Genomic DNA, 24,499 nt, shown 5'->3' with positions numbered 1-24,499 from the left:
AGTCGGGAACCATGCATGATTTTAATTATAATTGTTATCACTATTAGTGCACCTGACTTAAGGAGGTTAGACCCAGACACGGGTCAAGAGCTCGAAGTAAAGATGTCACAGTCACCAACAGAGGAGCTAATGAGCGCATCTAACACAACAGGACACAGAGAGAGAAAGCGCGTGGGAAAGGATGGGACCTCTCGGGCACTGGGATCAGAAACAATACTTTCTTCTTTTGTAAAGTACACGACGGTTGATAGAGCCTTTGCACGTTCATCACATCATTTAATTCTCACAACTTTTGTTGTGCGGTAGGGGGCATGGCACCCATTTACAAAGAGGAAACCATCAGTCAGAGAGGAAACACAATCTGCTGGGAGCCACGCAGCCAACGAGCGGTGGGTTAGGCTTAGAGGACAAGCCTTCCAACAGCACGCCGTTTCCCTGAAATGCAGTGGCCCAGAGTTGGCTACTGCAACCTGAAGCCAGAGAGAGAACAGCCCCGGTTCCATCCAGCCGGAGGGAAGGGGGACCAGGAGGCAGGAAGGAGGGATGGAGGGGCCCGTCTGAAATGAACTCAGGCCACAAGTTGGAAATTTGATGAGTTCAGAAGCATTAAACATCAGACGGTTAAGAGCAGCAGCCGCCACAGCAGCACTGTCTTCTCATGACAATTATCTTAAATACACGGCTCACTCGATCCACACCATAAACTTGTGATGGAAGTACCGTCCCCACTGTGCGAATTAGGAAGCCCAGGGCAGGGAGGTGGAGCGACTTGCCTGCGGCGGTCACGTGGGTACGAGGGGGGGGCGTCACACCTCCGACAGCTCAGCACCCCCCAACGCCCGCATCCCTCCCACACGCTAAGCAGCTTCCCTAAAGCACCTTCTTCCGCGTGATGCCATGTAACCCCTGAGTCCCCTCCATTCACACTTGGCCTACTTCTCCATTGCTTCTTGGTTCACCTGCCTGCAGGTTTTTCAAGAGACAAATTAAGGGGAGCACACCCTGGTCAGCGGCACAGCGTGCAGGGGGCCCGCATGGTGAGGGCAGCAGTGGAAGCCAGAAAAGCCAGGGATGGGACCAGCTGGGGATCTGGGCACCCCAATCTGAAGATGAGAAGACAGAAAAGGAAAAACAAAACAAAAAAAACAAATTAAAGGGCTTCCCTGGTGGCGCAGTGGTTGAGGGTCCGCCTGCCGATGCAGGGGACACGGGTTCGTGCCCTGGTCCGGGAAGATCCCACATGCCGTGGAGCGGCTGGGCCCGTGAGCCGTGGCCGCAGGGCCTGCACGTCCGGAGCCTGTGCTCCGCAACAGGAGAGGCCACAACAGTGAGAGGCCCGTGTACCGCAAAAAAAAAAATTAAAAAAGAAGAAGAAGAAGAAATAAGACAGAAGGCCTGGACCTGAAAAGCCAGTGAACAGCAGGAGCGTGCGTGTAAGCTCACAGTTACCAGGAGCCAAGACAGCCCCAGATGGGGAGACAAGGGTTCAAATCCAGGTACTGCCACTAGCCAGCTGATGACCTCGGGAAGATAGCCTCAGCTTTCAGAGCCCCCATATGCCACCATAACAGAGAAGCATGCCACCTTTCTCCGCCTACCAAAGCGGGCTGTGGCAGGTGTAAAAACAGCAAGACGATGATACTCCTTTCAAAGCAGCCCCAGACATAAGGCCAGACTATCACCACCACATCTGCGGCACCACCCATGCTCCCCAACTTCTAGAACCGTAGTTCATGCAGAGTTTCTGAGAAGGTTCTTTTGGAATCTGTTTCATCGATGATCCTACGTGACCCCGTGCAGGTCGCGAGGGTGCAGATCTAAGCTATTTGTTCATGAAGCACTCACAGCAGACGCTGCAGACTCTCGTCTGGGGGTCCCCTGAGAGCATAGCTGGCCAGACTCCTCCAGCATGAGGCCACTGAGGGGCAGGCGACATCACGGCTCAGAGCCAGCTGACTTCACAGGTGGGAAATTCCTCACGGCATAGCTTTCTTATTCAAAACTCACCCATTCTTACAATTACTCACACTCTGAGAACTGTGCAGGTGACATTAAAAAGAAAGCTGCCGGGGGCTTCCCTGGTGGCGCAGTGGTTAAGAATCCGCCTGCCAATGCAGGGGACACGGGTTCGAGCCCTGGTCCGGGAAGATCCCACATGCCGCCGAGCAACTAAGCCCGTGCGCCACAACTACTGAGCCTGCACTCTAGAGCCCGCGAGCCACAACTACTGAGCCCACATGCCACAACTACTGAAGCCCGTGAGCCTAGAGCCCGTGCTCCGCAACAAGAGAAGCCACCGCAATGAGAAGTCCACGCACCGCAACGAAGAGTAGCCCCTGCTTGCCGCAACTAGAGAAAGCGCACGCACTAGTAGAAAAGACCCGATGCAGCCAAAAATAAAATATAATAAAACCTTTAAAAAAAAAAAAAGAAAAAGAAAGCCGCCGGGGCGAGGGGTGGGAGCAGGATGGACCTGGGGCAGGGAAGACACTGCTTCAGACAAACCCACAGTAACAACTTGATGGAAATCATACATCAAAAGGCAATTCTGCAGATGAGGGCAAGAGTGAATCTGTAACTTGGACCTGAAATCCCGAACATCAAGGCCATAAACACCAGTCTCCCTGGTTTCTACCACCACAGGCCAGCAGCAGCAAAGAGGCAAAGGCTGTATTTGGCCTGCGGGAAACTGACTCCCAACCAGGGTTCCCAAAATTTAATTAGTTGCCCATTTATTTCACATTAAACATAGGTTTCCATGGCAATTCTGCTAAGGGGCCGACCCTTCCTCTGCGCACACACTGTCTGGATGCCACAGACCCAGGCAGTTTCTCCTGTTTTCGGGACTGGCGTCTGTGAGCATCTGAGTTTGTGGCTGCGAATTCAGATGAGACATTGTGGATGGACGCTCATCTTGAATGACTGCAGGCCAGGGGTTTGGGCTCCCCAAACTTCTAGAGCAGAGAGTAGGAACCCAAAGACTCGGGATTGAAATGCTGTCAGATAACACCTGGCAGCATTTACCTGGTCCCCGTGTGCCACTCAGCTGATCAGAAGCCCTCCCCTCTGGAAACAGGAGATCACATGCCTTTGTTACCTTTCGGTAACTCTGAAGGCTTAACAAACAAAACAAAACAAAACAACAAATCACCTTACATCTTTCATTAGAGTTCTGATGAGATGACCATAAACAGGTGTGATTTTTAAATCCCACACCAGGACTAATAAAAGATGCAGTGGGTGTGAGCCCTCCCAGAACAGGGCCAGTCTTGGTACAATCATGGAGCTCTTCACCCTCTCCCATCCCAGCCAGGGTGGGCATCAGACATCATACCCTGATGTGGAATTTAACTTGGTAGGCTTCTTCTCTTAAGACTATATGCACTGTAAGATGTAAGACTGTTCCCGGTTAGAAATGGTTCAGCTTTCAAGACAAGAACGAGGGGGGCCACGAACAAGGGTCCATGAGCACAGCTATCTATTCCACATCAAGTGAGCCGTGTTACACATTAATTTTTAATGTATAAATAAATGAATGCATCAACTAGCCCAGGGCTGAAAATTCCCACCAATACACATTTCTTAGAGTGGAGTGAGATTTCCATCCCTTATAAAATGCAAAGATGTTATCTGACTGACATCTTAATCCATCACGCTTAATACTTTTATGTCTACGGTTTACCTAAGCTTCAGATTCTGATGGAATGGAACACAGGATAGCCAATCTGATGGAGGAAAAGGATGGAAAAGTCCAGGATCCCAGGCAACCAGGAAGATCAAGGCGAGACAAGCACAATGTGAGAGGAAGCACACGGAGTATAAGCCATGGGATTATTTGTGTGAGCTATAGCTCTGCTGAAAAAGACCAGATCCATAGGTAGGTACACTCCTAACCTGCGCTCCATCTTTCCTCCCTGTCATGGAGATATTAGAGAACATGCTCCTTGCCAGCTGCGATGATAAATAACGGTTAATGTCCTCGGGAGTTACTAAAGGAATGGCTCTAATGTCTGTTTCAAGTTGGCGGGGGTGGGCACACAGTACAACTTAGAGCAGTCACCTTAACAGCTCTATTAAATGCAGTGTAACGCCCCGCTTCATTTTCATCTTCCCTATACACACACACAAATGCAATACGTTACCCCCAAAAGATGAACATGTATTTTTCTAAAAGTGAAATTAAAGGTCTCATAATTTAGGCCTTTTATAAGATGGTGCACATAGCCAAGCTCAAACCAAATCACATCCTAAAAGAACAGTCCATAATTTTGTATTAAATCACTATGCAACTTACATACAGGTACACTTCATTTCACTGCTTTTTTTTTTTACAAATTGAAAGTTTGTGGCAACCCTGTGTTGAACAAGTCTATCGGCACCATTTTTCCAACAGCATTTCCTCACTTCCTGTCCCTGTGTCACACTTTGTTAATTCTCGCAATATTTCAAACTTTTTCATGATTGTTACACTTGCTGTGGTGATCTATAATGAGTGATCTTTGTTACTATTGCAAAAAGGTTAAGACTTGCTGAAGGCTCAGATGATAGTTCACGTTTTTTGCAATAAAGTATTTTTTAATCAAGGTATGTACTTTTTTTTTTTAGACGTAATGCTATTGAGTACTTAATAGACTACAGCAGAGTAAACATAACTTCTACAGGCACCAGGAAACGAAGAATTTTGTGTGATTTGCGTTATTGCATTATTTGCTGTACTGTGGTGATCTGGCCCCGAACCCGCGATATCTCTGAGGTATTGTCTGTACAGTGAAGCATTGTAATGGCAGCACCTTACTCTCCTGGTACGTATATCAGCTGCCTTCTAACATGAAGATAGCCTGATAGGAGAGTGTAAAAATATTCCTTATCACAGCATTCATAAGGGGCGGGGGGAAAAAAAAAGAATCAGAGTGCCAAAAAAAAGAATCTGGGTGCCTCTCACCCAGAAAACAAGGCAGTTTTATATGAAATTATGAAATTATGTCCTTTAATTTTAATTAAAGGACACTTTAATATGTCCTTTAATATGAAATTATGTCCTTTAATATGAAATTATGTCACTTTAATACGAAATTATGTCCTCCAGTTTTTGCATCTGAATGTCAGTTGTTTCAGAAAGCCTAATGTGAACAGATTTATATACTGAATTGAGATACAAAGGAAAAAAATAATTCTTATTATAATAGTGATTGAATGGACACAGAAAAACAGATGCGAACAACACAGATCGGATCGCTCTGCTATATAAAAATCACTCCATTTCTCTTAACATAAAAGACTTTAAAAGTAGTCAAAAGATCTAAGGAGAGGGACACAGAACCCAGTACCAGCTCAACTACCTTTTTATCTTGCCCAGGGCTTGTCTCCACTAAGTCGTTCACATTCTACAGTGAGTTCTTCTGGACTCCTAAATATTGTATGTTTTCTCTCCACCTGCCCAACTTCCCCCAGTACATCTGGGGTGAGAGGTAACACAGGAGGCTGGTACCATCAGGAAAGACTCTTAAGACAAAAGAAGAACCTTACCACTTCTGGAAGCAGCTTAGTCGAGAGGTCATGGATGGCTTTGACCACTATGCATATGGATGACAGAAGGAATATCACCCCCAAGATGACACAGGCTCTGCAAAGAAACAGAACATTGGGACTCTTTACTGGGAGAACTCCACCCTGTTGATTTACACAATGACAGTGACAGTGACACAGCCTGAGGCACTGGGATCCACCGTAATTTGCCACACTCCCACCATGACCACCCCTAGTCTCAGAACTGATACAGAATCATCTCCAGAAGAATACAGCTCAGAGATGTATCACCAAATCAATCCCATGGGAAAGGGGCTCACCACGGTACGTGACCTCACAGCAACCCATGAATGCTGGTGTGGGAGGGTCTTCAAGGCCATAAAATCCTTCCCCCTTGCCTGGCAACACAACATTTCACTTCTCCAGCTGGAGGGTGCAGAGTTTAATAGCAAAGAGTGGAGGCTTTGGAAGGGGTGGGGGAGGGATGGATTGGGAGTGTGGGATTAGCAGATGCAAACTATTATAATACAGAATGGATAAACAACAAGGTCCTACTGTATCGCACATGGAACCATATTCAATAACCTGGGATAACCCATAATGGAAAGTAATATGAAAAATTATGTATATAACTGAATCACTTTGCTGTATAGCACATATTAACAACATTGAAAATCAACTATACTTCAGTAAAATAAATTTAAAAAAAGAGAGTGGAGGCTCTGGCACGAGACATCCCAAGCTCTACCATTTAACCTGTTGGTTGATCTCAGTCAAGCTACCAAACTTCTTTGAGCCTCATTTTCCTCGCCTGCCAAATGGGAATACTATTTCCTACCTGAAGATGAAATGAGATAATTGCAAAGAGCACAAAAAAGTTACCCACTGTGCTCACTTCGGCAGCACATATACTAAAATTGGAATGATACAGAGAAGATTAGCATGGCCCCTGCACAAGGATGACATGCAAACTCATGAACCGTTCCATATTTTTGAGGGAAGAGGTATGGGAACATATTTTTATGTATAACTGATTCACTTTGTTATAAAGCAGAAACTAACACACCACTGTAAAGCAATTATACTCCAATAAAGATGTTAAAAAAAAAAAGTTACCCATTAATGCTGGCTTAAACAAAGTAACTGAAAAGCCCACCCCGGATGTCTCTTGATGATATGACAGGATAGACATCTTTGGATTTTCCCAAAGATAAAAAGAAGGAATAATTTGGTAATGACAAAAGAAGAGTATTCATGGCAGGATGGAGCGATTCTTTTAAAAGAAATGAGAGGAGAGAAGGAAGGATGAGGTCAGCCAAGACACCCAGCACAGGGGGAGGAAGGAGTGAGTTAGGGATGAGGCCAAGGGAAAAGGCAGAGGACACTCAGACAAGGGTTGGGGGTGGGAGCTGGGAGGATGTCTACGGGCTCGGGATGCATCAGCTGTCTCTGGCAACCCAGACACGACAACTCACAGGAGAAAGACAGACCGAAAATGAAAGTAAACCTGAGGAAATGATGATAGTAATACAAGGGTCAAAATACCAAACAAAAATGAAAAGAGAGAAACGAGAAATACAAGAATGACTGCAGTCAACCCTAGCTGTCCCAACATGAGGTCGCCATCATTCGGCAGCCTTCCCAGCCCTCTTCCCCAGCTATCAGATAAAATCATTTTTCATTACCCACCTTGGATTCCCTTCTCTGCACTAACAGAATTGCCCACAGTGGCACCTACTTAGAATCCTAGCCAACCTATAGACAGACATGTTCCCCCAAACCTAAAAGTCAGAAATAAGTATGTAATCAGGCTGCTTGGAGTCCACTCAGTAGGCTTCTAATTAACACGTTAGTTGTAGGGTTTATTCTTTCAAAAACACAGATGGAAAGAGAGGATCGTCGAGGGCTGGGGTGAAACACAAAAGAACATAGAGAAGGGGGAAAAGTAACAAACAGGCTGGGGCTCTTGGTACAGGCTTGCGCAAAAGGAAATCCTGGCCCTGTAAACCAAAAGGATAATCTGCCCTGAGCGCCATACACCCCCATGGGGAGCCAGGGGAAGAGCATGCACTGAAGGGGGAAAAGACAACGCAGGCCAAAAGCACACAGGGACACAGCGGCAGGAGTGAAGAAGGCTAACGTAGGCCATGTGCCGGGCCTGGTCACCACAGTCCCGGCAGGGTGCTCGGGGCAGAGGGGCCACAGCTGAGAGGACAGTCATGCAGGATGAGGTGGCTTACTGGAGGGCCTTTTTTTTTTTTTTTTACAGTACACGGGCCTCTCGCTGTTGCGGCCTCTCCCGTTGCAGAGCACAGGCTCCGGACGTGCAGGCTCAGCAGCCATGGCTCACAAGCCCAGCCGCTCCGCGGCATGTGGGATCTTCCCGGACCGGGGCATGAACCCGTGTCCCCTGCATCGGCAGGCGGACTCTCAACCACTGCGCCACCAGGGAAGCCCTTCATCTTCTTTTAAATGTGTTGCAAATTCAAAAGCCCACAGTCACCCTTCCATCAACACTGCTGGAAGCCGGTGTGTCAGAGCTCCCCCAGGGCTGAAAAGCAGCTATTATGAGCAGAGGGTGTGATGCTATTTTTTAACGTGTTATTAATACTATATTGTGTTTACACAGCAGATTTCTCCTCAGCTGCTCAGAAGTTCTGCACATCAGCTCATAAATGCCCCGGTGGCCACTCACCAGACCTGGGTTTTTGTTCTTCTGTTATTTTATGGATTGGGAGCTGGGGGGTGGCGAGAGATGTGTTTCGTAAACACAAGGAGTCGAAATGGGAAAGTCAAGGATTTGGGAGGCTTGTCCAAAGTCACCGCAGGAGTTTGAAGTCCACCCAGAAAGAAAAGCCAGGTCTCCTGACGCCCTCCCTGTGGTCAGCCACCCTAAGGCTGTGGCCATTCACGTGACATCCCCACCCCACCACTGACAGGGCTGCCGTCGTCTGCAGGATGCAGGGAAGATTTGGGTCAGGAGCAAATACTGCAAGTATGGCGGCTTCTGAATCGGCAAGTGTGGGTTCTTTCCTGGTTTGGGGGGAGATGGACGGGGGGCGGGGGTAGGGCGGGGGAGGGGAATTGTTCCATCAGCGCACCTTGGCCTTCACCTGGAGAGGCTAGTCCGGCACATATAGAGGGCAGTGTGCCCGCAGAGCCAGGTCACCGCAGTGAAGGCAGACTCCTCCTCCCTCCAGGCCAAATCCCACAGCAGGAAGACACTGATTCAGAAGGAGGCAAGTGATGGCTTTTACAACCTGTTTCTTGTATTGTTTTTTTAATCCACGCCCTGGCTTATTTAAGAGATCTCCAACTCTTACAATATATTTGCCTTTCCTACTGTGATTTTTCCCTTTCCTAGATACAAACGACTATATGTAAAATAGATAAACAGCAAGGATTTACTGTATAGCACAGGAAATTATACCCAATATCTTATAATAACCTTTAATGGGATATAATCTACAAAAAAAACAACCCAATTCACTATGTTGTACATCTGAAACTAACACAGTATTGTAAATCAACTATACTTCAGTTAAAAAAAAAAAAACTTTGGGAGGAGGGATAAATTGGGAGATTGGGATTGACATATACACACTACTATATATAAAATAGAAAACTAGGGCTTCCCTGGCGGCGCAGTGGTTAAGAATCCACCTGCCAATGCAGGGGACACGGGTTCGAGCCCTGGTCCGGGAAGATCCCACATGCCTCGGAGCAACTAAGCCTGTGCGCCACAACTACTGAGCCCACGTACTGCAACTACGGAAGCCCGCGTGCCTAGAGCTCGTGCTCCCCAACAAGAGAAGCCACTGCAATGAGAAGCCCGTGCACCTCAACGAAGAGTAGCCCCGGCTCGCCACAACTAGAGAAAGCTTGAGTGCAGCAACAAACACCCAACACAGCCAAAAAAAAAAAAAAAAGAAAGAAAAAAAGAAAAAAAGATAATAGATAACTAATAGGGACCTACTGTATAGCACAGGGAACTCTACTCAATACTCTGTAATGGCCTATATGGGAAAGAAATCTAAAAAAAGAGTGGATGTATGTATATGTATAACTCATTTACTTTGCTGTACACCTGAAACTAACACAACATTGTAAATCAACTACATTATACTCAAATAAAAATTGAAAAAAAATAAAATTTAATTAAAAATAAAGAAAGAGGCAAATGAACTACAGCCCCCTTTCAACACAATCTCCCAACCAACCCAGACTGAAGCTGCATTTAAATTCCCACAGGACCAGTGGTTTTCAAAGCGTAGTCCATGGACTAGCAATGTCCACGTCACCTGGGAACTTGTTAGAAAGGGAAATGTCAGAGGCCACCCCAGACACACTGAATCAGAAGCTCTGCAGATGGGACCCAGCAATCTGTTTTAATAAGTCCCTCTGATGCTCACTGAAGTTCGAGAACCATGGTAGTATTAGTCTTGCCAAAGACACATTTAATATTTAAAAGAAGACTAGTAGAATCCAAAGAAATGGTTAACACCACTAGCACATTTTTTTTCTTCTCCGAAAGACTGCCAAGTTCTCACAGTGTTCAGCATCATGAATATATGAATCACCTTGCAGTCAGCATTAATTTTTGCCTCTGAAGTTGTAAGGGCAAAACCTGTTGGCAGACACTCTCACATCCAAAGGAGAGAAGGTTGGAAGTTTGGTCCCTGGTCAACGGCAGGTTTAAAGGCCTGTGGTTCACATGAATAAAGCCTGGGTCTTACCATACCCATTCTAAATTATTTTCCAAAAAGAAGCTTCTTCTAACCATCCCCCCTAATTTACAAAAGACCTAAAACACAATCGCTCTGGCACTTAACCAATCCAATCTACAGCTTAAAGTGTAATGTTTTATTTATCATCTGTCACCCTAGTCTCCAAAGCATATGTAATCTGGGTTGTCGTCCAGTCAAATGTGAAATAATGAGAAATGAAAGACAGTCAAGGGGCGAGTACACATAGTACTTAGGGGTGCACGATTGCTGATGCTGTTTCGTTCTAGCTAGTCCTCTTTCACTCCATGTAGTCTGCCATTTTAAATAAAGCCACGAACAAAACCAGCTAGGAGGCAGGATAAAGGCAAGGAGACAGGGTGCCAAGCATGCCAGGAGCCATTTCTCCTTCTCTGTAACAGCCATGCCAAACAGCCACCATTTTATTCAAGACTCCCTGCTCCTTGACTAATTACCACCAGTCACCTCCTCTCCCACCGCAGGACTTCCCTCCCCTCCCCTTCCCATTCTTACTCATCTTACCTACTTGACCCTCCCAGGCTCTAAGACTCCATCTCCTCTCTCTACCCACATCCCCATCTCTCTTCTCTCTCGATTTTTAAAAAATATTTATTTACTTATTTATTTAGTTTGTGCTGGGTCTTAGTTGCAGCATGCGGGATCTTTGTTGCAGCACGTGGGGTCTTTAGTTGCGGCATGCACGCGGGGTCTAGTTCCCCGACCAGGGATCGAACCTGGACTCCCTGCACTGGGCCCGCGGAGGCTTACCCACTGGACCACCAGGGAAGTCTCTCTCTTCTCTCTTTAGCTTCAACCTCATCCACCCGCTGCTCTGTGAACAGGCTGTGGTGAGGGGGAAGATGGCTTGGACCAGGGACCATCACTCAGGCCAGAGCTCTCCAGGCACGGGGTCAAACCCTGTCCATGGATAGACTGTCCATCTCCTCAACATGTAACCACTAAGAACCTCTCCTTACTCAACAAATGGCCCTTTGCTTTTACACCTAACAATACACAAGATGACTAATCCCATCCAAGTGAAATCTCATTTAGATAGAACTTTCTTCCTGGCTTCAACTTTAGGGACAGAAGGCAACATGGTGGATTTGTTAAAGGATTAGATTCTAGAGCAGTGCAGTCCAATACAATTTTCTGTGATGATGGAGGTGTTCCATCCTGTGCTGTCCAAGAGCGTAGCCACTAACCATATGTGGCTACTGACCACTTCAAATGTGCCTAATACAACGGAAGAAATGAAGTTTTCATTTTAACTACTTTTTAAATTAATTAAAATTTTAATTTATTTAATTTTACTTAATTAAAATTTAAGTGACCACATGTGGTTAGTGACTATCACATTGGACAGTGGAGCTCTAATGGTTGGGTTGAAAATATAGAAGTTCACTCAATACTTTAATTTAAATTTTTAAAATATATAAATTTATATAGATAGATAGGGAGAGAGACAAGGAGAGAGAGACCCAGAAGCTGCTCATCTCGATCAGGTAAGTTTATAAAGTGGGCTAGCAGGGACTGCTCTAGGAAACCTTGCAAAGGGGCATCATGTCTTTGGTATCTTTCTTCAATCAGTGCATCATTTCCCTCCCTCCAGTAAACCCCCAGCTCCCAGGTTTACATGCCAAGTCTCACTCTTGTTCTCATCTAATGTCAACCAGTCCCAGCACATCTACTGCTCCACCAGGTTAACTGCATTCATTCACATTTCAAGGTCTACATGCCAAGGCTAAGGCAAACAAAACCTATTCCCAGCCTCCCGAGAGCACAAATCTGGGATGGGAAGCCTGAAAATCATTACTGGACAGTCACCAGTTGTGAATGTGAGAGGAGATAATGGACAAGGGACAAAAAGAAGAAAAGGGTCAAAGGGATGAAACAGAACCTGGGGACCGAGTGGGAAGGAGGGATGGTTCTGTGGTGTGACAGTTAATCTGGGTCTAGAAGACTGGACTGGAGTCATCAAGCAGAGAAGCCGGAAGGCTGTGGAGGGCGCTCCAGGCAGAGGGAACGTCATAAGCAAAAATGTGAAGACGTTAACACTGGGTGGTCCTGCTTCCATGGCAATTCAAAGTGGAGATGCTGTTCCTGGAGCATCTGGCTAGGGGAGCAGCAGTGCAAGGACCACACGAAGGGCCTTCTGTGTCCTGGAAGTCCCCTCGAGATGGAGGGCACAACACCCATGATATGCATAACGTTTTCTCTGCATCTACTGAGACGATCCTGTGGTTTTTATCTTTTCTTCTGTTTGTGTGGTGTATCACGTTGATTGATTTACATATGTTGAACCATCCTTGTGAACTTGGGATGAATCCCACTTGATCGTGGTGTGTGATCTTTTTTATATTGTTGGATTCAGTTTGCTAATATTTTGTTGAGGATTTTTGCATCCATATTCATCAAAGATATTGGCCTGTAATTTTCTTTTTTTGCTGGTACCTTTGTCTGGTTTTGGTATCAGGATGATGGTGGCTTCACAGAATGTCTTTGGGAGTGTTCCCTCCTCTTCAGTTTTTTGGAAGAGTTTGAGAACGTGATATTTACAACAGATCTTAGATGGTACAAGGACCAGCATATTGTATTTAATAGTTATTTATTTTAATGTGCATTAGAAAAACTGATTTTCACCCCATGCCTGCAAGGATATTATTGCCTAGTGGAAAAAAGTCAAACATGATTATATTTAAATAAATGTTAAGAAAGCAATAGCATAGGTGGTACGTACGACAGGGCAAAAATCATCAAGGTGGAACACACGTCTGAGGCTGAGAAAGCCTGCAGTGGCGACAGGAAGTTATTAAACTGTTTTAGGCAAGAGAGGCCCATGATGTGATCTCGGCTTTACAAAGACCCTCTGACTGGGCTTAGAGTTTGGCAGCGTTGAAGGGAAAGAAACTAGAGGCAAGGGAATCAGCGGGGAGACAATGCTAGTAGCCTAGAAAACAAGTGATGACCCGCTGCAAAGGAGCCCTGACAGTCAGACAGAGGGATCAATCGGGAAAGACCTTACGGAGGCAGAGTGGATGGAACATGGTAACTGACTGGACAGCAGAGAAGGACACCAGGAAAACCCTGAGTTTCCTCTCCTACAGGAAACAGGTGGTGGCACATCCAAAAGTAGGAGGAATGAGACAGGAGTGGGGAGCTGGTAGTGAGTTTAGTCTAGGACTCGCGAAGCTTGAGAAGCAAAGTCCAGACAGCCAGCTACACGGACCTTAGCTGAAGAGGCATCACCTGAGCCTGGCAGCCCAGGGTCATTTTCCTGGGCCCCTCTCGGTCTCACGATGCTGTTTCCGGGGTGTAGAGAGATGCAAGGAGACAAAGGAACAGGGCACGGCCATTCTAATGATTGCCAGACCCCACCCAGTCCCTCAACTTTCAATGTATGCTGCAAGGGGGGTGCAGGCTGAGACCCACGAGCCCCAGGCTCCTTTGATTAACCAACAAATACCGAGTGATGCCTACTGTTTCCCGGTACAAGGATTCAGCAGCCAGCGAAAAAGCATGCGAATAACTACCTGTTCTCTTGGAGCTTACACAGAAGAGACCGACAATAAGCATGTGAATAAGCACAGTCCACAAAGAAACATAAAGCAGCACAAAGGAGAACAACAGGAGTGTATTTTATATACAGTCGTCACACTTCTCTCTAACGAGGGGGCATTTAGCCACAGACCTAAGAGATGGGAGATGTGCTGTGCAGCTTCCTGAGGACGAACACTCTAGACAGAGGGAACAGAGAGCAAAGGCGCCTACGCAGGAGGTGAGACACAAAGACACGAGCACACCCATTTTGGAAAAGGACCAGGGTATGGCCTCGGGCGAAACAGGCCTTGGAAGCTAAAGAACAAAGGCCCTGGAGGCCAGAGTCCCAGAGACAAAAACCAGACTGGAAGGAATAAAAGATTAAGTTTATCTCTGTTATACTAAAGAGTGTACCTAGTTGCCACAAAACAAGAAGCTCAACTATACATTTTCACCGCATCTGTTCTGGTGCATTCTTGCAGAAAATTCTCCTGCACTCCTTTCCCCTCACAGAAGGGCTCCCTATTCCCGAAAGCCACCACGGAGCCATCTGCTGCTAATCAAAGAAGTTGAACAATTTCTGGAAATTATCAGTGATCATGAGACAAAACTCTCCGTTTTGTTATAAAAGCAACTTGTCCCTTCTACTCACGGAGCTGAGTTTTCTCCCTTGTGCACAAGCTCTTTTAATAAAAAAAGCTTTGCTTGCCTAAGAGTCTTGAGGAAGAGAGATTTGTTTCTATGGTATTGCTGTTTCAGGATCTGGAACGGGCCCATGAACAGCGATGGGGCCCACAAGGCTGGAACACAGTGACCATGCGGGACCTTAACAGTCATACTAAAGACTTGGTCATGCTAAGGACAGGAAACCAACAATGGATTAAGCAGAGAAATGACTCACATGTAAACAGGATCACTCCAGCTGCTCTGCTGAGAACAGACCAAAGAGGGACACTGGTGGAAGCTGGGTGGCCAGAGAGAAGGTAATGTTGCCAGAACAGGTACCAGATGCTTGCTCAAAACCCATCAGCTCCCACCTTTAATAGGAGTTAACACAAATCTTTAAGAGATAAAAAAGGAAGCTAAAGGAAGAGAAAAACAAAGTGGAACCAGCTGGGGCTTCCCTGGTGGCGCAGGGGTTGAGAGTCCGCCTGCTGATGCAGGGGACACGGGTTCGAGCCCCGGTCCGGGAAGATCCCACGTGCCGCGGAGCGGCTGGGCCCGTGAGCCATGGCTGCTGAGCCTGCGCGTCCGGAGCCTGTGCTCCGCAACGGGAGAGGCCACAACAGTGAGAGGCCAGCGTACCGCAAAAATAATAATAATAAAAAAAAGTGGAACCAGCTGTAACCAAGAGGGCAACTAATCCGACCTCCAACCCTCTCACTATATGCAGATTTTACTGCATTAGCATATTAAATGACACACCCATCTGTGGCCATGACCGGAAGTCTAGGACCCAAAGAGGATAAAGAGAGGGTGGCAGGACACTCCCTCAGAAAGCCCCGCCCCTTCCCCAATAGACTAATGCATATGCCTCCCGATCATTAGCCTCACTCCTCCTCCCTTTGTCTCTACTCTAAAATCAGATCCCTCTCACCACATTGATTTGTGAACTAAGTTCCCACTTCTCCATTCTCTAGCCATTGAATAAAGCCTGCACTGCTTCAATCTCAGCTTTGCTTTCATTTTTGGCTGCACAAACCGGAACAGAAAAAGAACCTTCCTTGCAGCCCTGGTAGGGCTATGGCCCAAGCAGGGTCCACGGGGCTTAATTCGGTGACAGGAACAGCACGGATCCTGGAAAGAGATGATGCTAGAATAGGGCGGGAGAAGTGGAGGTGGGGAGAGGGGGCTCGTTCCTACCAGTTCTTGTGAGATCCAAGGCAGATTTGCTGATAGTCACTGTTTTCAGCCTAGGGGGAAGTACAAAGTGAACTGATGGGTTTTAGGGAGCTTTAAAAAGGACTTTCAGGGGAATCCTTGTTTCTCAGGAGAATAAGAAATCTTACTACTTAAGCAAACTGGTTACTCAGAGTGAACCATTTAAGTATATTTAATTTAACTCAATTTTACATTTAAAATTATATTTAGTGTCAATTATCTGTGCACCAATTTCAATTTTTTCTTAAACAAAAAAATTTTTTAATGTTTAAAAAACGTTTAACTGCTTGTGTATGCATAAAATATATGCAGGGAGATACCCAAAAAGAGTGATGACAGCCTCTACAGAAAACACGTGGGGAACAGCAGCTTGCTTTTCCCTATATACCCTAGCATGTATTTTATGTATTTTGTAAACAACGTGCCTGCACCACCTACTAAAATAAATACTACATCAATTTGAGATTGAGGGAAATATTTAGTGAGGGTCGACCAGATGCCAAGAAACCTGTGATGCACTAGATAAAATGACAAATAAGACATAGTCCTTTTCCTCAAAGAGTAGAGAAAGGGGGCATTTAAATCACAGGAATATTCCTAGAGAAGCTGAGATTTAAGTTGACTTTGAAAGAACCAAAAGAAGTTAGCTGGGTAGAATTCTGAGTATGTTTCCAGGAGAGTATATCCAGAGGCCTATCGGAATCCATTCATTCAACACATTTTCCCTGCAAAGCTACTTTGTGCCAGCCACCATTCTCAGGAGCAGGCCATGCAGATATATGGGGCAAGAAGCTTCCAGGCACAGGAGGCGCAAGGCTCTAAGCAGAAGTCTGCTTGACTCGATGGAAGAACACCAAGGCAGCCAGTGGGATGAAGATGAAGGAGGAAAATGGTAGCTGAAGGCAGTGGGTAAAGGTCACGTCAAGTCTTACAGCCACTGTAAGGATTTAGACACTTATAAAGATGGGAGGGCTTCCCTGGTGGCACAGTGGTTGAGAATCTGCCTGCCAATGCAGGGGACACGGGTTTGAGCCCTGGTCTGGGAGGATCCCACATGCCGCAGAGCAACTACGCCCGTGAGCCACAATTACTGAGCCTGCGCGTCTGGAGCCTGTGCTCTGCAACAAGAGAGGCTGCGACAGTGAGAGGCCCGCGCACCGTGATGAAGAGTGGCCCCCACTTGCCGCAACTAGAGAAAGCCCTCGTGCAGAAACGAAGACCCAACACAGCCATAAATAAATAAATAAATAAAATTAAAAAAAAAAGATCTATAAAGATGGGAAGCCACTGGAAGCTCTGACTTGGGGATGACATGTTATAACAGGATCGCGCTGTTTAACAAAGAAAGAAACGGAGCGAGCAGTTAGAAGGCCACTGTAATACTCGGGTGAGAGAGTGACAAATGATGGTGTCTTGGGTCAGGACTGAAGCACTGAGAGGTGAGTGTCGGATATATTCTGATTTCAAGTTTTGGTCTGTTCAGGATTTATTCTGAAGGTACAGTTGACAAGTAGCATGAAATAAACAAGACTGAAGAATGATTCGAGGTTTCTGACCTGAAGAAAGGGAAGGATGGAGTTGCCATTTCCTGAGATGGGGAAGACTGCAGGAAAAGCAGGGTTTGGGGGGGCAGGGGGGTGATCAGGAGTTGGGTTTTGGACACGCTGTTCGGGATCTCTGTTAGACACCCAAGTGACGGTGCTGAGAAGACAGTTGGAGACAGGAGTTTAGTTTCAAGGAAAAGTCCAAGCCAGGACATATACTGGGGGTCATCACACAGACTGTAATTAAAGCCTTGAAAGTGGACGAGATCATTTGCTCAAGTATCACAAGTCCCTCAGTAAGACTGGAATGAAGGTTCCATGAGGGATCCTGGCCAGGAAGCACAGGAGAGAAGTGAGCAAGGGCCAATGCTGAAGAACCTCACGGACTAAGTGTAGTTGTCTAAACTTTCTTATGAAAATCATGCAGAGCCCGAGGGCTTTAAAAATGGAGTAAGATGATTAGATTTGCATTTTCAACAGCTGACTCAGTCAACAGCCTCTAGGAACATCTGCTGGGTCAGACCTGCATCCGTTTGCCATTTCAGGCCCCACTCTCATCAAAGGGAAGTCTGACCATAATTGCACCTGGCCTTGGACCAAGGCTCTCACCCCAAGCTTGTGCTAATTAGATACTCTTTCCCTCGTCTTTGAATCCAAGATGAATGATAACAAGGACTGAACACAGAGATGATTCATCCCACAGCAGGGATGGTTGAAAGGCTGAGCTCAGCTGAGACTCTGGACCAGTGTGGTTAAGCAATGTCCCTCAGGGTAGTCAGGCTTCCTTCCTACATGGTGGCTGACTTCCCCCAGAGCAAGCATTCCCTGAGAATCAGGTAGAAGTCTCCAGGCTTGGAAACCTGACAGCATCCTTCCAGAACATTCTGTCGGTTATGAGTCAGTCATCGGCCTGCTGAAATTAAAGGGAGGGGAAAGAGACATCATCTCTTATAGGGGAATGATAGGGCAAGATTAAAGAATGTCACATACTTGGTTAGCAAATCCTTTTTGTCTGGAGAATCTATTATGCTAGGGTCAAAGCAGTTCACACAGAGAGCCAGGTTCTGTACTGCAGCGGACAAGAGGATGGATAGATGTCAGAATAAACAAGGAAGCCAACTCCTAGTAGGTAGATTACATCATTGTTCACAGCAGGTTGATCTCAATTACACATTCCTGCCCTTGCCATGTGCTTTTCAGCACCTCTGTGTAGGGGAAGTGTGCATCCTATCCGCTTTCAGGCTTGGACATGTGACTTGTTTGGGCCAATGGAATGTGAGTGGAGATGACATACAACGCATCTGCTCAGGTGCTCAGAGAGGAGCCACGCCTTTAGCCCAAGACCTGGAAAGAGAATTCAGGTGGAACAAGGCCACTGCCAAGCCTCGGCTTAAATGGAAAATGACTGAGAAATTCCTGTTTATGGTTTAAGTCATTTAGATGTGGGTGTTGTTTGTTATTGCAGCAAAACTGACAGATACGAGGTTCTCAAAAGATAAACCTCTTATGGCAGTGGCAGCAAAAGGCTGTCTCAAAAAAGCAGCGCTGGAATTGGAGCAGGGCACTGGCTGATTAAGGATCACTGTAGAACACATGTCTGATGACAGCTTGCTCATGGCAGAGAGGAAGCACCGCACCTCAAGGTTTAGTCCATCCCGTAAAGCAATCCTGGTGTCACTGATATATAAAGAAAACCATTTCTTGAATGAATATTCTTACTGAATCAAAAAGGTATACAAGAATGGAAGCCTCCTTGATCTCTGGCACTCCCATCTCTGCGTTCCAGGCATCAGACACCAACTCCACCCTTCTGTCTCTGTGGGAAATGAAAGGCTCTGAGCCTTCAGGACACGTGCTTATTGGCATGACTGAGTTAACTGAATCTTCTTTCTTTTCATCCCTACAAAAATACTGTATCATTTCCTTGGTAACCTATTCTCCAGTGTTTCTAACCTTCTTGATTACTGTATTCAAAGTAATTGGCTTAAATTGTTCATTCTCTTTGATCCGCTTCTGGGAATCTACCCCTGAAGAAAAAGCTTTCTGCAGAAGAATGTCTGCATTCTTCATTGATAGCATTATTTATATTTAAAAATAGGGAAGTTAAATGTGCTACAAAAGGAGGGTTTAAGTAACAGTGATGTATCAATTCAGAAGACTATTAACTGCTATTTAAAACTGTGTTTATCTACAACATAAAAGTGATATGTTTTACCAACAGGTAAAACATTAAGTGAAAAAAGCAATATATAAAATTGTATGTAAGCAGATTAGAACCATATAAAACTAAATCTCAACCCCAGGTAAAAAAAATTAGCAGGAAACACACTGAAAAGTAACAGTGCTGAGAACATGGACTTTTTTCTCCTTCTACTTTTCTGTATGTTGTACTTTTATAATGAAAAGAAAATTTCTAAAAATGCCTTCTCCAGCTGTATCATTTTATAACATTTCTTTTTATTGTATCTTCATAAGACCTCAAATGCTGGTCTCTATCAAGTCTCAAACTTGACGACGCAAACTGATCAGGTTTTCACTGAGCATTTACTCTGTGTCCTGCAAGGTGAGGGGGGCACAGGTAGAAGGCATGCTTTTTGGTGGGTTTCAGCCCTCTTACTTCAGCAATACAGTAAGCTTCCACCTGAGCTCTACAGATCGTGTCCCCTTTTCCAAGACTCAGTTTACTTACAAGTAAAATAGGGATGATAAAAATACTTCCTCTTCAAAATTGTTCTGAACATAAATAATGCGATGGTTAAAATGCTATGTGTCATTACGATGACACTGAACAGATGTAAAGTAATAAAAATAACATTTAATCCTATGTCATTTTCTTCCATATCTGGGACCCACTATTTAGCACGTCCAGTCTGAAGCAGACTCTTAGGGCCAAGCCCCATGGGTATGAATCCCTTGGGACAAACACCCCTTGGCATGTGGCTAAGAATCTGTGGCTTACAGAGAACTTCCATGGACTTCTTATCAGTGCTGCCATCTGATAAGTTAGAAGGGATGAGAGAGCAGGCTTCAGGCAAAGAGAGAGCTAGGGAAGACCTCATGACCTGCCCAGGATTATAAAGCTAGTGAGTAGCTAACTTGGAGTTCAGCTCCAAATCTGAAGCTTGAAACATAGACAAGCTAGAGTTGTATTTATTTGGATGTTCTGTCCATTTTAACACACACAATTTTTGCACACAGTTTTGTGTACAGAATTTTCTAACTTAAACAGCAGTACTGCTGGAGTCACTGAGTTGGGGTTGCAGTTCATGAGTCCTGGGTTCTAGAACCATCCTTGTCGTGAACTTGGGGAAAAAACAGCGGAATAGTATAATAGAACTTCTCTAGACCTCAGCTTCCTCATTTGAGAATTAGCAACTTTGATTTAATCACCAGGGTCCTGACACTCTAAAATTCAAGTCTCAAGGTAGCAGTGGGAATTCTGGCTCATTAAAGATTTTTAGCATAAATCAACAGGTTTGACGCACAGATTTATTTGCAGAGCTGAGATGTAAGAACTGAACAGTAGGTATTATTTACCTACTGGCAAGTTAGGAGACAAAAAATATGAGTTTCCCACTGAGCGATGTATATGTTACGGGCTTCCTTTCATACACTACTACAGAGCTGTCAGATGGCAAGAAAGATTCATCACGTTTTTGGCGGACTCTCACTTATTTCTGCAACTTCTCTGTGACCTACACACTCTACTCTTTTGAAAGGCTGACATTTCCCAGAGTAAGAGAGAAAAAATACTTAACACAGAAAGAGAGCGCATTAAAACACAATGTTATTCATCTATCAAGTTGGGCAACTAGTTTTCTAAACAGAACGACAGTTTTAAATTATTTGAATAACGTGAATATGCTGTAGCCTCACTATATTATAGCTTGGGAAACGCACATGAATGAGTAATCCTAAAAGCCTTCACCTGGAGGAGCTAGGTCCTGAAAATTCTGGAACTCTAAGTTACATTGATTTCTCTCATTAAGAGTCACAAAATGCTAACGCTTCCCTTGGGAAGCCCAAATACTACAGATCTGCCTACCAATAGGCTACTGATTGGGTCCCCAAATCAGCAGTGTAAGCTAAAAACATCACCCATCACACCATCTTAAGAGAGAAATGCTCACACATCCATTATCACCCTGCCCGTTTTAGGAACGGAGAAATTAAGGAGTCTATAGGTAACTTGCTGCAGTGCCGAATAAATACAAGGACATCTCAGAGTAAACAGGCGGGTTTTTTTTAACCACTGGCAGGTGGGCGGGGCGCACGGATGTCACCGGAAAGACTGCAGGGGGTTGGGAGGTATAGCAGGTGTCTCGAGAGCCACACCACATCCCCTCGGCCAGCTCAGAGTAGGGGTGCAGTCGAGGTGAAGGCTCTGGGTTCTGCAACAGAGTCCCAGCTCAGCACCCGACCCGGTGGCCTGGTGTGCATTTCTCAGAGGCGGGGGGGGGGGGGGGGGGGGCGGCGGATCCTGCCCCTACTACAGAAGCGACCAAATCCCACACCTCTTCATCTGCTTTTCCTCCCCCGCTAACTCTCCCCTCTCCCTCACTCCTGCCTTCTGGGATCAAGAGTCACTGCCCAATCATCTACCTGCAGACAGGTCCTTGCCCGAAGCCCTGATCTGAGGCAGAGGAGTTCCAGGAAGAATTTAAAGGAAGGACAGTGGTGGTATATTGTCAAAACAAAGAGAAAGCAAGACAACTTAGAGATGACATGGTTGAACTCAGTGTCTGACCACAAACATCCATGTGAACGACCAAACAGATCCAGGACAGCCACTTCAACATTCTCCTGGTTTTGCACATTAAACCTGTTCAAGGTCCCCAGAATTGGGCCGCTCTCCCAGGCTCAAATGTCCAACCAAAAGCAACAGTCTGGGGCACAATCGTTGTAGGAGCCTGTCATTCCCAACTACCCTGTAAGAGACTCACAGATGCAAAAGCGAGGCTATGGATAAACCAAGCCAAGGACATGAGATCAGAGAGTCAAAGGAAGTGAGACTTTGCCCCTTCAGATCATTACATATTTTGCCTCCGAAGTCCAGTGATTTTCCCCTCTTGGAGGGGATGCGGGGGGCAAGTGTTGTCCATAGACATAGACCATAAAAGGAGGTCTTGCTGAGTCAGGGCGGAGGTCTGTGCCGCAAGTCGGCACCGAGAATAAAGGTGAATCTGGGCATATAGACTGCGAGGCAGCGGGGAGTTTGAAGCAGAGAGAGACATCAGCCTCCTGTGGCCAGATGAACACAGCAAGTTTGGCCAGTGGCCCCTCTGAAGGCTGGCACCGTCCAGGATGGAGGGGAGGACCTGAGTGTTGAGTCATCTGAAAAGCTCAATCAGAAAGGCAGAGATCTGATTCAAAAAAAGAAAGAAAAAGAAAGAGAGAAAGAAAAAGGAAGGCAGAGAAGGAGAGCGGAGGTAGCAATCGCAATCTTAAAACACAAATCTGCCTGCAGAGGAAGGGGGTAAGTACAGGGAGAGAGGCGGGTGTAGACAGCTACGCACCAGACAAACAGCATTCAGGGTCACATTTCAGGGCACAAAGGACAATCGTCCCTCGCTACCTGCGGGGCATTGGTTCCAGGACCTCCGCAGATACCAAAACTCATGGATTCTCAAGTCCTTTATAGAAAATGGTGTAGTATAGTCGGCCCTCTGGAGCCGAGGATGCAGAACCTGTGGACACAGAACCCGTGGATACCGAGGGCCGACCGCAGAGGCCAAGATGGTTCACATTACCAGTCCCACCCTCAATATTCATCTGGAAACCAAACTCTTGTGCCAGTGTAAGGGTGAGGGGCAGGACATCCCTGGCGGTCCAGTGGTTAGGACTCCGAGCTTCCACTGCAGGGAGCACGGGTTCAATCCCTGGTTGGGGAACTAAGATCCCACACGCCTCGCGGCAAGGCCAAAAAAAGAAGGGAAAAAAAATAAGGGTGAGGGGCATCAAGAAAACCTTGTTATAATTTCACTAACTGTACATACTACCAAAAGGAGGAAGAAACCATTTTAAGAAGACCACCTGTGTTTGATATGTCCACACGTTCCTCCAAACAATCAACTCAATGTCCTAAAAATGACTAATTTGTCAACTCATTAATTAAGGATGTGGACCCCTCTCAGAAGGAATCATACACGAGTTCTGAGAAATCCATTCGAATGCCCCAATTATTGGCAACAACAGTGAAAGCGCTAGCTGAACCTTCATTCTTCTTTTTTTCTCTTTTTCTTGTTTTTAAATTTTTTTCTTTTTTCTATTTCTTTGGGTTTTAAATTTTTTGTTTTTTCTTGGGGGGGGTATTACCCAAGAAATAATACTGGGTAATACCTCATCCATCAGTATTACTAGAAGCGCATGGTATGGCCACCCACCCCCCCTGCTTCTCACCCCATTCTGGGTCTTCATTTCTCCAAAGCATGATCTGAAGCTCTTATTACACCTAACATTCCATGGCCCAGCCCACATCTGTAGAAAATCTCTCGAGTGGGATGGGCACAGACTCTGGGGTCTTTATAAGCTCCACTGATGATTCCTGAGCGCCCTGAAGTCTCAGAACCAGATACTGTACTTCGACAGCTTTTGTCCAAGCCTGTTACAGAGGCCAAATGCTGGGGGCTTGTTTCCCACAGAGGGCAGAGACCAGCTCTGCTACATAAAGACACAGAGATTCCCCTGAAGAGAAAACAGAACTTCACAAAACAAAATGCTGGCTCAATGAATCAGACAAAAGGGAAGTGTTTGAACTGGTGTCCCCTCCTACAGGAAGCCAGCTCCTTAAAAAAGGAAACATGTTTCACCTAAACGGATTAGTCTCCTAAGCTATTCTGGCGCTAACAGTGTCGCAGGCTAGGGCTTCACGGATGCATGCGTTAGATAGTCTGTCGTTCCAAAGCCCCACAACCAGAAATTACGAGGGCCTGTTTGTAAATAATTCACTATGCCTGAGTTGGGGGGACTCAGATCTAACAGAGACTTTCATCAACCACGGCCTTTATTTTGCCAATGACAAAAAGAGTCTTGTAGGGACAGACTGCCAGCCACATGGGATGAACAATCATGGGAGCAGTAAGGAGGAAAGTCATTTATTATTCCCGCCATAATTATTCAACCTACGGTTGCAAGTACCCCATTTTGCTCTAATCTGTCTACCCAACGGTTTTGAATTAAACTGCCACAGCTTTTTTTAAGCAAGGGGGTAAGAAAGATGGAATCCCGGGCATGTTGAAAGAAAAATACGACGTAGCTCTGAGC

The 24,499-nt window shown here is 45.8% G+C and overlaps 1 protein-coding gene and 1 non-coding gene across 2 annotated transcripts in view; one reads left to right on the top strand and one right to left on the bottom strand.

Annotated features, from left to right (window-relative positions):
• The window catches only part of TMEM163 (transmembrane protein 163), a 251,881-nt gene that overhangs the window by 38,014 nt on the left and 189,368 nt on the right, over nt 1–24,499 (bottom strand). The window contains exon 5 of the mRNA XM_033860239.2: nt 5,527–5,623. Within this exon, the coding sequence (XP_033716130.1) occupies nt 5,527–5,623 (97 nt within the window). The remainder of the gene's footprint in view (nt 1–5,526; nt 5,624–24,499) is intronic.
• On the top strand, nt 6,414–6,520 carry LOC117313093 (U6 spliceosomal RNA). Its single transcript, XR_004527556.1, has one exon. It is a non-coding gene; the product is annotated as a U6 spliceosomal RNA (small nuclear RNA).

The sequence above is a fragment of the Tursiops truncatus genome, chromosome 7, assembly GCF_011762595.2.
Source record: "Tursiops truncatus isolate mTurTru1 chromosome 7, mTurTru1.mat.Y, whole genome shotgun sequence".
Lineage (NCBI taxonomy): Eukaryota > Metazoa > Chordata > Mammalia > Artiodactyla > Delphinidae > Tursiops > Tursiops truncatus.
This window is presented reverse-complemented; position numbering and strand designations above follow the sequence as displayed.